Here is a 16,695-nt window from a genome sequence, read left to right on the forward strand (position 1 = left end):
TGATTCCATTGTGGGGGAGGCCAAACAAGAGGCCATGAACACAAGGTGGTCTCTGGTAAGTCCAAAGGCAAATTCAGGAAAGGCATTTGCACAGCAGTTAGAATGTAAATGTCCATCATCAGGAAATGGTGGAAGGGATACTGGGGATACGGTCAGAAGGAAGAAGAGGAGCTAGAGAGTTTAGGCTTGGAGGGCGGATTTGGGATGGAGACCTGAGTGGAGCAGAAACAGCAGCCAGAAGCACATGGGCAAGTGGCCTGGTTCAGTATTGGAACACTTTAAAAAAATACAGCATGGAAACATGCCCTTCAGCCGATGTCGACCATCAATCATCCATTCACACAAGTTCAATGTTACCCCACTTTCTCTCATCCACTCCCTACACACTAGGGGCAATTTGTTTTACAGAGGCTAATTAACCTACAAACCTGTACATCTTTGGGATGTGAAAAGAAACCGAAGCACCCGGAGGAAACTAACGCGGTCACAGGGAGAACAAGCAAACTCCACACAGACAGCACCCGAGGTTGGGGTTAACCCTGGGTCTCTAGCGCTGTGCCACACTGAGAATATTTTGCATTTATAATTTTGTCTGACGCATCATTGCTCAGTAACAAATGTGGGGTAGGCAGTTCAAGGCTACTGGATGGTCTTTATTCTGATACCAAGTTCTCGTAAGATCTCGGAAATATGGTGAAGAATACTGTGTAGGAAAGAACTGCAGATGCTGGTTTAAATCGAAGGTAGACACAAAATGCTGGAGCAACTCAGCGGGACTGCCTGTCCGGCTGAGCTACTCCAGCATTTGGTGAAGAATACTGTTGAATGAATGTATTATACATATTATCTTTAAGTGGCAACTGAATCTAAACATGATCCTCATCACCAGTGAAATTGCTTTTTATGTGAGCATCTCTCCAAATATTGTAAGAGGAATTTTTTTTTTTCATATCTTCAGATCTTTTTCATTCATCCCAACATTAAGCTGAAATATTCTGGCATTTTAAAACAGAATGGTTTGATGTGGAGACATACTGACCAAGTTTACACAAAATTTAAACACAGAATTTTGCACCCTGAGCGCAATGAGGAACTCAGTGGGTCAGACAGCATCTGTGGAGGCAGGAGATGGTGGACATGAGGGTGGAGACCCTGCATCAAGACAGCAAAATGATGGCAATTTTTCCTGAATAATAAAGCTTTTCGAGAAGTGAATGACACCCACAATCAGGAGTCACCCTGAGCACAATGATGGTTGTGGTGGTGGGAAAGATGCTTCTTTTATTAAAGAAGTAATAATGGCGCATTTGGATAGCAGTAAAAGGGTTGGTCCAAGTCAGCATGGATTTAATGAAGGGGAAATCCTGCTTGACTAATCTTCTGGAATTTTTTGAGGATGTGACAAGTAAAATGGATGAAGGAGAGCCAGTGGGTGTAGTGTATCTGGACTCTCAGAAAGCCTTTGATAAGGTCCCACACAGGGCAAAATTAAAGCACATGGTATTAGGGGTAGGGTATTGACATGGATAGAGAATTGGTTGGCAGACAGGGAACAAAGAGTAGGAATAAACGGGTCTCTGTCAGAATGGCAGGCAGTGGCGAGTGGAGTGCCGCAAGGCTCGGTGCTGGGGCCGCAATTAATTACAATATATATTAATGATTTAGATGATGGAATTAAAAGTAACACTAGCAAATTTGCAGATGTCACAAAGCTGGGTGGCAGTGTCAACTGCGAAGAGGATGCTAGGAGGTTGCAGGGTGACTTGGACAGGTTGAGTGAGTGGGCAGATGCATGGCAGAGGCAGTATAATGTAGATAAATGTGAGGTTATCCACTTTGGCGGCAAGAACAAGGAGGCAGATTATTATCTCATTGGTGTCAAATTAAGAAAAAGGGAAGTGCAACGAGACCTGGGTGTCCTTGTACACCAGTCACTGAAAGTAAACATGCAGGTACAGCAGGCAGTGAAGAAAGCTAATGTTGGCCTTCATAACGAGAGGATTTGCGTATATGAGTAAAAAGGTCGTTCTGCAGTTGTACAGGGCCCTGGTGAGACCACATCTGGAGTATTGTGTACAGTTTTGGTCTCCTAATTTGAGGAAGGACATCCTTGCTATTGATGGAGTGCAGTGTAGGTTCACGAGGTTAATCTCCAGGATGGCGGGACTGTCATATGAGGAAAATTGGAAAGGCTGGGCTTGGATTCACTAGAATTTAGAAGGATGAGAGGTTATCTTATAGAAACATATAACATTTTAAAAGGAATGGGCATGCTAGATGCAGGAAAAATGTTTCCAATGTTGGGGGAGTCCAGAACCAGGGACCACAGTCTAAGAATAAAGGGGAGGCCATTTAAGACTGAGGTGAGAAAAAACCGTTTTCACCCAGAGAGTTGTGAATTTGTGGAATTCTCTGCCACAGAAGGCAATGGAGGCTAATTCACTGGATAAATTTAAGAGTTAGATAGAGCTCTTGGGACTAGTGGAATCAAGGAGTATGGGGAGGCAGGCATGTGTTACTGATTTTGGATGATCAGCCATGATCACAATGAATGGCGGCGCTGGCTCCTCCTGCAGCTATTTTCTATGGTTCAATGATTGTTATGTCAATATGTCCGTAAATAGTTGTACTACAGTCCGCACTCCTTACTTTGGGCAGCAGGGGGCAGACAGAGGCTCCTCAATATTGATAAGTTTAGTGCGAGACTTACATCCTGTAACACAGAACACATAATGTCTGTGCTGAATGTGATGCCAAATTAATCTGTTTTGCCTACAAGTATCCATATCCCTCCAAACCCTGCATACCCATGTGCCTATCTAAAAGTCTCTTACTAGGTCAATTCCTGTGATGGCAGGACAGACATCTGATGAAAGAATGGACCGACTGGGTTTGTATTCACTGGAATTTAGAAGGATGAGGGGTTATCTTATAGCAACATAAAATTCTTAAAGAATTGGGCAGGCTAGATGCAGGAAAAATGTTCCCGATGTTGGGGGAAGTTCAGAACCTGGGGACACAGTTTAAGAATAAGGGGTAGGCCATTTAGGAATGAGATGAGGAAAAACCTTTTTACCCAGAGAGTTGTGAATCAGTGGAATTCTCTGCCACAGAAGGCAGCGGAAGCCAATTCACTGGATATTTTCAAGAGAGAGTTAGATTTAGCTCTTTGGGCTAAAGGAATCAAGAGAGATGGGGGGAAAGCAGTAATGGAGTACTGATATTAGATGATCAGCCATGATCATATTGAATGGCGGTACTGGCTCGAATGGCTTACTCCTACACCTATTTTTCTATGTTTCAAGCACCATCTGCACACTTTCCCATTACATTCGGGCTCCTAAGGTGCATCCCCTCGTATTTACTCAGATTAAACCGCATCTGCAATTTTTTCACCCATATCTGTAACTATCCTCGCCCTTTCTAAATAAAGACACAATATCACCACAATTCCAGCCTTCGTACCTCACCCATGGCTAAAGATGATGCAAATATCTTTGCCAGGCAATTTTTTCCCTGGTTTCCCACCATATATTAGGATATACCTGGTCAGGCTTGGGAACTTATCCACCTTTATGCACTTAAAGGCCACCAACACCAATGTCTATCTTCTGGTGTATGAGGCTTTTCTATGGAACACGTATTTCATCTTATTGTCTTCTCTAGGTTTAGGAGATGTTTTTTCATTCTGGTTTTGGTCTGTGTATTCATGGTTAATGTGCATCAGGGAAGTCAGGGAAGTTACCATCCCCATTCCAATTACCACCTGGTGTCACCACTCCTCTCGCTTACCTTGATATTTATTCCAATAGCTTCAAGGTCCTTCCGCAGTGAGTCACAGGCTCGCAGGAGAGGCTGCCGCTCGACCATCAGCTGTCTCCTGCGCTCCCTCTGTTGCTGTTCCTCTTCCTTGCTCGGCTCGCTGCCTCCACCAGAGCCCGAATCCTGCTCGTTCACTGCCAGAGCGTAGTTCCTGACCTCCTGGCGAAAACCCACTAGTTGCTCAGCAACACTGTAAAGAGCAGCTGAAGACGTGTCTGCGATTGGCAGCTGGAAAACAAGGAGCCAACATGAGCAAAATGGCAGAGTGAAGACGTTCTATATACTTTGCATGTGCTTAACGGATCTCAAATCAAATCACCCTTTATTGTCATCTTGCAAAGCAACAGTTGCACAGTGCAAAATGAGAAGACGTTTCCCAGCGAATACCGGAGCATCGCACATGAAACTTAAAACATTTCACACATAATAACAATAAAAAACAATCCAGTCCCTGATGAAACAGTATAAATAGTTAAAAGCAGGTAAAACAGCAACATTAAAATACAGTAAACCAATCATTAAAATGTCCAGGGCAGCTGATTTGAGTGGCCAGTGCCAGAGTTATTAAAATGTCAGTGCAAAGCCGCAGAATCAGGTGACTGTGAGTACAGAGTGACTGTTTAGCAGCCTCACAGCCTGTGGCAGGAAGCTGTTTAGTAGTCTTGTAGTCTCTGGTCACAGCACAACACACTAAGACCAGGAACTATAGGAGCCATTCAGCCCATCACACCGCTGCTACCATTGACCAGGTTTCACAGCAATACTAATATTTGTGCCTTTTATATTTTTCTCTGTTCAGAACCAGATCCAATCTGAAAATGATGTTAGTCTTTTTCAATAGCCCAAGTTCTTTTTCTATTTTCTAAGGTTTTAGAACCCTTGATATGAAAATATCTTGTCTTTGTTTAATTTTCTGTTCTGAAGGGTTTCGGCCCGAAACGTTGCCTATTTCCTTCGCTCCATAGATGCTGCTGCACCCGCTGAGTTTCTCCAGCACTTTTGTCTACCTTCTCAGTCTCTCATTCCTGGAACTGAATGGACAGCAAATGGGCAACATTTTTTGCTGTTAACTCTCAAAGTAATAAAAAACCTACATCGGATCCTTGGTTAAACAGTGAAATTAAATCAATGATCCAAACCTGTCCTATTTGCAGCTCTTGTCCTGGTATCAGCTGGATGAGGCTGCACTGCGCACCAACCCAAATGCTGTGTGGAACCAGAAGGAACACTGGAAACTAGCAGGAGTTATTTTTATAAATCTGCAGCAGTCTCACATGCTGATGTTCAACAATCTCGGCTTGTACTCGCTAGAATTTAGAAGATTGAGGGGGGATCTTATAGAAACTTCTTAAGGGGTTGGACAGGCTAGGTGCAGGAAGATTGTTCCTGATGTTGGGGAAGTCCAGAACAAGGGGTCACAGTTTAAGGATAAGGGGGAAATCTTTTAGGACCGAGATGAGAAAAACATTTTTCACACAGAGAGTGGTGAATCTGTGGAATTCTCTGCCACAGAAGGTAGTTGAGGCCAGTTCATTGGCTATATTTAAGAGGGAGTTAGATGTGGCCCTTGTGGCTAAAGGGATCAGGGGGTATGGAGAGAAGGCAGGTACAGGATACTGAGTTGGATGATCAGCCACGATCATATTGAATGGCGGTGCAGGCTCGAAGGGCCGAATGGCCTACTCCTGCAGCTATTTTTCTATGTTTCTAATCACCACTCTCCAGTTAGTGCATGAAAAACAAGAAGACATTTGGATGGAGTACAGGGAGGGCAGCAACATTATAGTGACTAGAGGCCCATAGACTTGGAGAACATAGAATCGTACAGGACATGAACAGGGCCTTTGGCACAATGTCTGTGCTGAACATGACATAGAGGCACATAAACTGTACCCCTCTATTCCAGGTGTACCCATATGCCAATCCAAAAGTCTCTTAAATGCCACAATCGTATGGACTACCAACCCCAGCAGCACAGCCTGTTCATAAACACCTGCACCTAACCCAATGATATTTATTATCCGATTCCAACATTACACTTCCAACTCTAGAAGTCCGCTCAATATTTCAATGCTCTATTTATTTATAGAGAGCGGTAAGTCTCAAGTAAATATCTTTGTTTTAGTGCAAAAATGGTGATACGCATTTAAAAGTTTGAATGTATTCAGTAATAAATTGGAAACATGGTAGAATAATTTTCATGCTTTACTGAACGTGATTATTGGCCATTTAAAGTGACGTAACGAGAAGATTCAAAACAGCACTATCAGTCACTCAACCAGGGTACCACGATGTCACCTTAACAATTTTCCCAGGGTTAAAGACTCATGACTGAGAGACCAGAACAGGTTAAAGGACAGGAAAAGGTTTCTTCTCCATCTGCTTTCTTCTGCGGCCGTTTCCAGTAAACAGAGATGTTAATTTAATTCACTCAGTGAACAGTTCATGCAGCAACGGAAGAAGCTGGAGCACCATGAAGAGAAAGTATAGTAGTGATAGAAAGAGAGGGAGCTGTGCTTTTATCTTATGTGGTACTTTGTCAAATGTATTGTGGAAATAAGGTGCATTACATCTACCCCCCCCACCCTATTTGTTACATCCTCAAAGAGCTCCAGTGAATGTGTCAAGCAGGATATTGCTTTCATAAAGGTTCGGTTTAATTGTATTCAACTTCTTTAAATAACGAGCTGTTTCGTCCTTGATTATAGACTCACTCTTGCCAGCAACAGGTAATAAATTAAATTGGCCATGATTTCCTCTTTGTCTTCCTCATTTCTTGACAATGTAATGCATAAACGAAATATAGAAACACAGTGCTGGAGTAACTCAGCGGGTCAGGCAGCATCTCTGGTGAAATAGGATGGATAGCGATTCGAGCTAGGACTTTTCTTCAGACCAAAAAGTCTCAACCCGAAATATCACCCATCCTTTTTATCCAGAGATGCTGCCTTAGCCGCACAGTTATTACTCCAGCACTATCTTTGGTATAAACCAGCATCTTCAGTTACTTGTTTCTACTAGTACATAGATGTTCTTGCTCTTTGTATTAATATATAATGCCGCTTTTCTCTCATACTTAATTTTGGCAGTGCGATCTTAATTGCAAATACAAAGAAATCCGCCCAGCATAGAAGTAAGGTTTGAAAAAATTAAGAACTGTAGATGCTGGAAGTTTTGAAGCACAAAAACAGAAAATCCTGGGGAAATCACAGCAGGTCAGCTCGCATCTGTGGAGAGAGAAATTGTGTCAATATTTCCAGCCAATGGCCCTTCATCTCAACTGGGAATGTCAGTACTTTTCCCAATTGTGAAAGGTTATTAACTTGAAAAATCAATTGTTTCTCTCACCACAGACGCTACCTGACCTGCTGTGCATTCGCAGGATTGTTTTCAGCTAACAAAGTCGTTTGTTGTGAGGGATAGCAAGCATGGCAACTGATGTACATCAGTTTCACCAAACCTTCACACCCTGGAGATTGCACTCAGGCTCACTAACATGGTCAGAGAGGATGTATCCATTTAATCGACTCTCCTAACCATCTCAGGATTCATTAGTCGCAACGTTCTTCAAAGTCCAAGACAGTCCCTCAAAGCAGGCAAATGAATCACAAATGATCTGCACCTTTACCCCACCTACCATTTTGGTTTTGTAATACTTGTATCCATTGAAAGGTCATCAATTAAACACCACACTTTCACTCTCTCACCCCTGAAGTTTCTGAATCAGAAAGTGGCAAGCTCTCACAATAGGCTACTACAGTCTGTCAGAATACACGTACTTGTGGCTTTCTTATATACAAGAAAAAGAGCATACAAAAGTATACAAACACTGAAAGGCAAAGCACAAGTAGAAGAGAAACATAGAAAATAGGTGCAGGAGTAGGCCATTCGGCCATTCAATATGATCATCCAAAATCAGTACCCCGTTCCCGCTTTTTCCCCCATATCCTTTGATTCCGTTAGCCCTAAGGGTTAAATCTAACTCTGAATAGATGAGCAGGAAACACAAAAAGGTGAGTGCAGAGGTAAAAACACAGGATAAAATGTGCATAAAAGCGAGCAAAATATATGACTGAAATTAAGGGAAAGAAGGCACCAAGGATGGGTGACCAAGTATATTATCAGAATAGCTGAGCTTTTCCACATCAATTGTGCTGCAAAAAAAATCAAATATCTGAATTATAATTGCTATTGCAGACTGTGTCTCATCACATTCTAATGTCATACTTCATTGCACTTACTACTGGTCCCAATGATGTACTCCATTCACTGCAGTAAATCAAAACTATAAATGTAGACTGTAATAAAGGTCAACTCCAAAACACATCCTCTTCAAAACTTTCTTTTCATCAAATCTTTGTTTTTCATTTTCTTTCATTCAAGATTAAAAATAAAACTAGCTTTCTGCAATAAACATGAAAAATAACACCTTGAAGATCAAGCCTCCTGTGAATACCTTCTTCATTACCCACTCTGAGGCCGTTTTCTCTGGGAAAATTGCCAGCTTACATTAATAGCGTCCTCTCAATAGTGTACCTCTGTTGTTGTTATCAGTGACCTTCGACGCAGAATTAACATCCTGTGTAAGGATTTCATTTCTACCAACCAAGTGTAGGGAGGCCAAAGCTCATTACTTCAGCTAACTTCACAAACTAATTTCACCAGCCATTAAATGCATTGCACGCACTGCCTACTGTCTGAAGCCAAACCAGATTGCTGACAACCTTGCTGTGATGCGTCACCCAGGCAGGAGATTCAGACTACATTTCCACATCTTCATTAAGTATTGCATATTTCCAACTCAGTAACAATGCCACTGTCTTCACTCATTTGCTGCTGACATCCACAACAGTACCTTATAGTTTAACTATTCCATTGCAAGTCCAGCTGGGTTCCCCATTTTAATTTCCCATTATATTCAGGTCATCCATTACTCCTGGACTCTTGTACTCATGGACCTACACTACGCCTGGACTCCTGACTCACTGATCTGCACTGCTCCTGGACCACTCCTGCATTCACTGACCCACACTACTCCTGGAGGGGTCAAGGAAAGAGCATTCACGTCGCAGCCCTGTTTACACCAATCTTTCCACCAGCATGCACAAGAAGCGCAAGACAGACACCATTGTATACAGATGCCGAGAAGTGTGTCCAGCTCTGGCTGAACAACTTCTAATCTTGTGTGTGGGCTCGATAAGAAGAAGACGACTACTCCTGGATTCACTGACCTACACTACTCCTGGACTCCTGCACACGCACTGGTCATGGTTAAGCAACACCTCCGTTTCAAGCCTAACGAGCGCCATCTTCTCACCGTGTCCTTGACCTCCTCTAGCTGTAATGATGCCAGTGTTCCTCCAATTGTGTCTCTTGCTCATTTCCAAACTGAATCACTCGGCCACCAGTCACTGTCCTTTCACCTGCAGATGCTCTAAGCTGAGAACTTACTCTTAAGATCTTTCAGCCCCTTGCCTCCTTAAGTGTACTTTTAAAAATTGTTGAAGTAACAACTAAGTTACACGTTTAAAAAAGTCTGGTTGGTAATAACTGCTCAGACTATAAGTGCCTCACACATTTAGTTTTAAAAATTATGTAAATAATAAAAGCAGTCTGAAGAAGAGTCCTGATGTGAAACGTCACTTATCCATGTTCTCTAGAGATGCTGCCTGACCCGCTGAGTTACTTCAGCACTTTGTGTCCTTTAGTGCAGGCAGTGTCACACTGTTAAGGGCTGACTGGGTGGACCGGCCCAGAGGGAGTGCTACCTGCAATGACATCCCAGGGGAATTGCTGTCCTGTCACAGGGCTGTTCCAGGGAACCAGCCTTTCAATGGGGTAGGTGGAATCTCACCCTGAAGGTGGAATCTCATGTAGATAGGGTGGTAAAGAAAGCTTTTGGTGTGCTGGCCTTTATAAATCAGAGCATTGATTATAGAAGTTGGGATGTAATGTTAAAATTGTACAAGGCATTGGTGAGGCCAATTCTGGAGTATGGTGTACAATTTTGGTCGCCAAATTATAGGAAAGATGTCAACAAAATAGAGAGAGTACAGAGGAGATTTACTAGAATGTTGCCTGGCTTTCAGCAACTAAGTTACAGAGAAAGGTTGAACAAGTTAGGTCTTTATTCTTTGGAGCGCAGAAGGTTAAGGGGGGACTTGATAGAGGTCTTTAAAATTATGAGAGGGATAGACAGAGTTGACGTGGATAAGCTTTTTCCATTGAGAGTAGAGAAGATTCAAACAAGAGGACATGATTTGAGAATTAAGGGACAGATGTTTAGGGGTAACATGAGGGGGAATTTCTTTACTCAGAGAGTGGTAGTTGTGTGAAATGAGCTTCCAGTGGAAGTGGTGGGGGCAGGTTCGATTTTATCATTTAAAAATAAATTGGATAGGTATATGGACGGGAAAGGAATGGAGGGTTATGGTCTGAGTGCAGGTAGATGGGACTAGGTGAGATTAAGTGTTCGGCACGGACTAGAAGGACCGAGATGGCCTGTTTCCATGCTTTAATTGTTATATGTGGGTAGTGGGGAGAATGGAATATACCTTAACCAAATTCCAGCCTAGGCGAATAATGTATCTCCATAGATTACCAAGTGAATCAAGAAACGTCGCCTAAACCCACGTGGTTTAATAGCACTAAGTTCCAAAAGACAGGTTTTCAGCTACAATTTTTTGCATTGGGTGTCCCAAGATCCACGTGGTCCTAATGTAAGAAAGCGTCTTGCAGCACTTTATGCATCACCAGTGTTTCTGTCATCTATCTCCTGTGGATCCACTGTCTTTCAAGCTGCATTAGTTAACAGTAGTTCATTCACCCATCCAGAGAGTACAGAGTGTACTGAAACTGCACATCAGCATTAAAAATAGCAAGTGTAGACGGGGACTCCATCAGCCACCTCTTCCCGCATCAAGCAGCAGAATATAGCAGCTGTAAAAAGGCCCACACAACCTCACTGTTGCAGCACTGACTGGAAGTCAGTGTTGGTATTATCTTTGTTAACTGACAATGCGCAAAGACTAAATCAACTCTTTAAAAAAAGGAAACCAACTTTACTCACCTGACCACGATCACGAGAAATACCAACAACATCCAGGAATCGTTCAATGTATGCAATTATTGCCCCAAACACAGCCGGGCTCCTCGGGTAATCTTCCTCCTGGCATAAATAAAAGGCTGATTGTTATATAAGACAATAATAAAATAGAAGCAGTAGTCCACTCACTGCATGGTGCCTGCTCTGCCAGTCAATAAGATCCCAGCTGAACTTTAACCTTAGCATCATTTCCCTGCTCTCATTTTCCTTGACACTAATGATATCCAGATGTTATTCCAGCATCTGCAGTTCCTTCTTAAACATGCAGATGTTATTAATGTTTATCAATCTGTCCTGAATCTCTTGCATAGTGAATTTCAAAGATTTTCTAGCCTTTGGGTGTAGAAGGTTCTCACCTCAATCCTGAATGATGGCCCTTTATTTTGAGACCATGATCCCTGCTTCTAGGCATGCCAGCAGGTGTACTTCAGCCCTGCATCTGCAGTGTTAAATCACATATGAACTTTGTTATTTTAAAGGAGATCATGCTCATTCTTCTAAACTCTAAAGTGCACAGGCTCAGTCTGCGTATTCACTCCTCATATGACAAACCCTCAACTACTGAACGTGGTCAGAACATAAGCAGAAGTAGGCCATTCAGATTTTATAACCTGCACTGCCATTCATCGTGATCGTGGCTGGTATTTTACATCACCTCCAGGGGCTATGGAAGAACCACCATCTTTTGAGAGACAAAGAAAGATGTCCTAATCAACATAGCACTTGTTTCTGGATTTGTGTGTGCTTCCAAAGCATGGATTTGTGGTTCAATGGAATCCTGAATGGTCTTTCTCCACTTTATCTAAGAGCACAGTACTTTACCACAGAAGCACTGCATGATATTTTACAATGATTGAGCTTGGCACACACGAGACAAAGCATTATCTGGGAGAATGTACAGAAAACACAGACCAAGCACATCCTACCAATAACTAGAGAGCAGTCCTGAGCTACTATCTACCTCATTGGAGACCCTCAGACTACCGTTAATTAATCTTTACTGGATTTTATCTTGCACTAAACGTTATTCCCTTTATCATGTGATGTTACTCTGTAGATAACTCGATTGTAATCGTGTCTTGTCTTTCCGCTGACTGGTTAGCACACGGCAAATGCTTTTCACTGTACCTGGGTACATGTCACAATAAACTAAACTGAAAAGAGTCCTATACTTTAGAGACAAGGAACTGCAGATGCTGATTTTCAAAAAAAGACAGTGCTGGAGTAACTCAGCAGGTCAGGCAGCACCTCTGGAGAATGACTGACTAAAGAAGGGTCCCGACCCGAGACGTCACCTATCCATGTTCTCCAGAGATGCTGCCTGACCCGCTGAGTTACTCCAGCTCTTTGTGCCTTTTTTATGCTTGGCCAGTCAGTACTGGGAGAGTGCTGCAGTTTTAGAGGAGCGGGGCTTGAATTTGTGGCACTGACACAGGGGCAAGTCCAAGGTAGTACTGAATGTGTCAGACATGGTGTCTTCTAGAAGAGGCGTTCAACAGAGGCTGTCCACTCTCTCAGGCAGATGTGAAAGATCCCATGATGCTCCTTCAATGGGGAGTTCAGGAGCTCTTCCCCAATTCCACATCGGGTATTTCCCCCTTAATAAATACTTCTGCAGAGAATGCCTGCGGATTACAGCATTCCTCAGTCAAATCGCATTTCGCATAAAATGGGGTTTAATTCCGAAAAAATAATGAGCTAGTTTTGGGTTAGGGTACATATAGAAACCTAACACATGTCTCTCTCTCAACTCTGGCATATCCCAGGGGAGTTCTGACACCATCATAGTACAAACCTCGGCCTCATCTCAACAAACAATAATGCTTTCATAAAATGTAATACACTCATCATGGCATTACTCTGAATAATGCACTTCCAATGCACAAAATCCTAATGGGTTACCTTGGTAACTGTTTGAAGCTGTCTGTTGCCATGGTGAATAAGATTTACAATTGAATTAGTGGCCCCTGGAGTGTCAAAATCATCAGCGAAGGCAGCCTTTACAGCGTCTTTGGTAGCATTTAACCTGGATGTAAAACAAAGAAAGCAAAGAAGGTGCAATTTAACCTTTAAACGGAGTGCAAGAAAAATCAATATATCATTGAAATATGACATCAAAGGCACCATAAAAAAATGAAAAGATTATTAATGACAGCACCTGGTGCTATTATGGAATGAAACCACACAGATAATTGTGTGGTCCACAATTCTCAGCAAGGATTTTAGGAAGCCTTGGACAGTGGCATTATGTTCATTGAAATAGGAAAATAAAGGCACTCCGAGGGCATGCTCCCCAACTGCAAACACCCGATCACATAATCGCCTCGCTTCACCCCATGGCCAGTTATCACGCCTACAACCTTAAACAGTAGATATGCTGAAGAGATCACAATGTCAGTGCTGGAGAGAAAAATGATTGAATGGATGGTACTTTCACCTCTGAGTCAAAAGATGTAGATTCAGTCCCACTTCAAAATGTTAGCGAAAAATCTAGGTCAAGGAACTGTGACGGCAGTGGGGCAGTGCTGCACGGTTGGAGGGACAGCTCTATTATACATGAGGTGCTGACTGAATGGTGCATTGTCTATGGGGCAATACAGAAGGTGCGCTGTGTTGTCAGTGGGGTGGTGAGCAACACTGCACAGAGGAACAGCACTGTGGCAGTCCTGCGCACTCATACATTTCTTTTAAACGAGACATTAAATCAACATCAATGGATAACCAACATCTTAAGCGGTTGGACAGGCTAGATGCAGGAAGATTATTCCCGATGTTGGGGAAGTCCAGAACAAGGGGTCACAGTTTAAGGATAAGAGGGAAGTCTTTTAGGACCGAGATGAGAAAACCATTTTTTACACAGAGAGGGGTGAATCTGTGGAATTCTCTTCTACAGAAGGTAGTTGAGGCCAGTTCATTGGCTATATTTAAGAGGGAGTTAGATGTGGCCCTTGTGGCTAAAGGGATCAGGGGGTATGGAGAGAAGGCAGGGATGGGATACTGAGTTGGATGATCAGCTATGATCATATCGAATGGCGGTGCAGGCTCGAAGGGCCGAATGGCCTACTCCTGCACCTATTTTCTATGTTTCTATGGAAGAAGGGTCTCGATTCGAAACGTCACACATTCCTTCTATCCAAGATGCTGCCTGTTCCGGTGAGTTACTCCAGCATTTTATGTTTATCTTCAATGGAAGAGATCCCATCGGGCCATCTGAACAGCAGAGGAGTTCTGGACAATATTTATCCTGCACTCAATGTGATTTGATCATTATCACATTGTTATTTGTGGATGGAAAAATAGCCATTTTATATCCCCTTTTTGTTATCAATTCTTTACACTTTAAGAAAGGTTTACTGGCATGATGTGCTTTAGAACGTGTTGGGTCCAAGGAAAGCATAGTATAAATATAATTTATTTCACATGTACCTTTCCCATAACAACGTTTCATCAACCGATGGGCATTTCAACTGTCCGCTCATATAAGCAGAGGCATCGTGAATAAAAGTAGAAATGGAGTGGAGAATGATTCCGGCTTGTATCATGTTGGCATCGCTGAATTCCATTGCTACAATTCAAAAGCAACACAGATTCAGCAAGGTTCAACCATTGCACATCAACATCTTTATTCAAACTTATAAAGCTATGAAGGTCAGACCTGATCTGTATTTTGACAGAAGGCAAAACATTCGGAACTGATCGGCGGAGAATTTTTCCAAGAGATCCTGGTAAATGATCAGAAGAAATGGTACATTAACATTTGAGGCACTACTAAGCCCACAATACAGCCAACGCAACTGTGCAATTTGGGCACAAGGAACTGCAGATGCTGGTTTACAATAAAATACATAAAATGCTGGAGTAACTCAACAGGTCTGGTAGCATCTCAGGAGAACATGGATGGGCGACATTTTAGAACAGGACCCTTCTTCAGACTGAGTGTAGCAGATGGGAGAAAGTTTAAAGAGAGTTGAGGGCAGGACAAGGCAAGTGATGTCCTAATGTTTGATGTGCTTAAGGGGTGAGTAACAGACTGCTTCCAATCAACTAGTGATGAGAGACATGTCCCTTCAACTGACCCAGTACGCCTTTCCATTCAGACCTGTGTCTTTCAAGTTGCAATGGGTTTGCCTACCTGTCCCTTGTTTTAGAATGTGTCCTTAATACAGGGTTTGCATTGGCTACTGTTCTGGGGTGCCCATCATAACAAAGCCTGGATAGATTCCAGGAGACCTATAAACTGTGGTATGAGGCTGGCAGTATCATCAAAGGCTGGCAGTATCATCAAAGACCCACACCATCCTGGCCACACACTCATCTCCCTGCTACCTTCAGGTAGAAGGTACAGGAGCCTGAAGACTGCAACCACCAGGTTCAGGAATAGCTACTTCCCCACAGCCATCAGGCTATTAAACCTGGCTTGGACAAAACTCTGATTATCAATAACCAATTATCTGTTATTTGTACTTTATCATTTTATTTATTCATGTGTGTATATATTTATATTATAGTATATGGACACATTGATCTGTTTTGTAGTAAATGCCTACTATGTTCTGTGTGCTGAAGCAAAGCAAGAATTTCATTGTCCTATCAGCGACACATGACAATAAACTCACTTGAACTTGATCACAAGCACAAAGCCTCCAGGGGCATTATATTCCCCTTTAAGACATGCTTTGGATATTCACTCTTAGAATATTTTCTCACCCAGCAATTGAACAAGGTTATCTTGGCACAGATATATATTGAATTAAAATAGATAACTTGCATTATAACTTGAAACCATAAGGAATTGCAAATTAGAAATTATGTTACCTCCAAATTTTCAAACAAACCACGATTTAGGACGGAATTCCTAGCTTTTGCGAAATGGGGAAATCATATTTCAGCATGTATAATTTCCAGCATATGCAATTCCAGAGAGAGCCCTTCATTTCAGGAGATAGCAATGTGAATGTTCATACTCAAGGGTAGAGGGGCTCCCACTGTAGAGAATGGGTAGAGTACAACTTTTTCAAACATCTATCATTACTATATATTCACCTGACTCGGTGATTTGATAGTTGTGTAGCAAGATTTTGTAACTACAGCTTCAAGGCGGCTTTGAAGAAACATGTTATCTATTTAATGTCATAAGATTATATATCATAGAACTAATGGAATTGCAAAATAGCATTTATTTCAAGAGGGCTAGAATACAAAAACAGGGATGTAATTCTGAGGCTCTATAAGGTTCTGGACATTTGGAGTATTGCAAGCCGTTTTGGGCACCATATTTGAGAAAGGATGTGCTGGAGATGGTTCAGAGGTTTACAAGAATGATCCCAGAAATGAGTGGGTTAACATATGATGAGCGTTTGACGGCACTGTACTTGTACTCGCTGGAGTTCAGAAGGATAGGGGGGGGGGGGCGGGACTTCATTGAGACTTACCGTATAGTGAAAGACTTGGAAAGCGTGGATGTTTCCACTAGTGGGTGAATCTATGGAATTCTTTGCTATTGAAGGCTATTGAGGCCGTTGATGGATATTTTTAAGGCAGAGATAGATATATTCTTGATTAGTGCACGTGTCAGGGATTATGGGGATAAGGCAGTAGAATGGGGTTGGGAGGGAGATTGAATGGCGGAGTAGGCTTGATGGGCCGATTGGCCTAATTCTGCTCCTATCACTTATGAAGTAGGTCAATTGGGCCAATATATCATTGCCAGTCATCGTATCTTTCTGCACTATTTCGAAGCACTCCATCCACAGGTGCTGAGTTTCTGC

At 42.5% G+C, this 16,695-nt stretch overlaps 1 protein-coding gene across 4 annotated transcripts in view; it reads right to left on the bottom strand.

Moving 5' to 3' along the window:
• The window catches only part of cars2 (cysteinyl-tRNA synthetase 2, mitochondrial), a 47,922-nt gene that overhangs the window by 2,951 nt on the left and 28,276 nt on the right, over positions 1–16,695 (bottom strand). For all 4 annotated transcript variants that reach the window (XM_033023139.1, XM_033023138.1, XM_033023137.1 and 1 more), the window contains 5 exons: positions 14,583–14,649; positions 14,354–14,492; positions 12,830–12,953; positions 10,892–10,990; positions 3,793–4,050 (listed from right to left, as the gene is read on the bottom strand). In XM_033023139.1, coding sequence (XP_032879030.1) covers positions 3,793–4,050; positions 10,892–10,990; positions 12,830–12,953; positions 14,354–14,492; positions 14,583–14,649 — 687 coding nt within the window. The remainder of the gene's footprint in view (positions 1–3,792; positions 4,051–10,891; positions 10,991–12,829; positions 12,954–14,353; positions 14,493–14,582; positions 14,650–16,695) is intronic.

The sequence above is a fragment of the Amblyraja radiata genome, chromosome 6, assembly GCF_010909765.2.
Source record: "Amblyraja radiata isolate CabotCenter1 chromosome 6, sAmbRad1.1.pri, whole genome shotgun sequence".
Taxonomy (NCBI): domain Eukaryota; kingdom Metazoa; phylum Chordata; class Chondrichthyes; order Rajiformes; family Rajidae; genus Amblyraja; species Amblyraja radiata.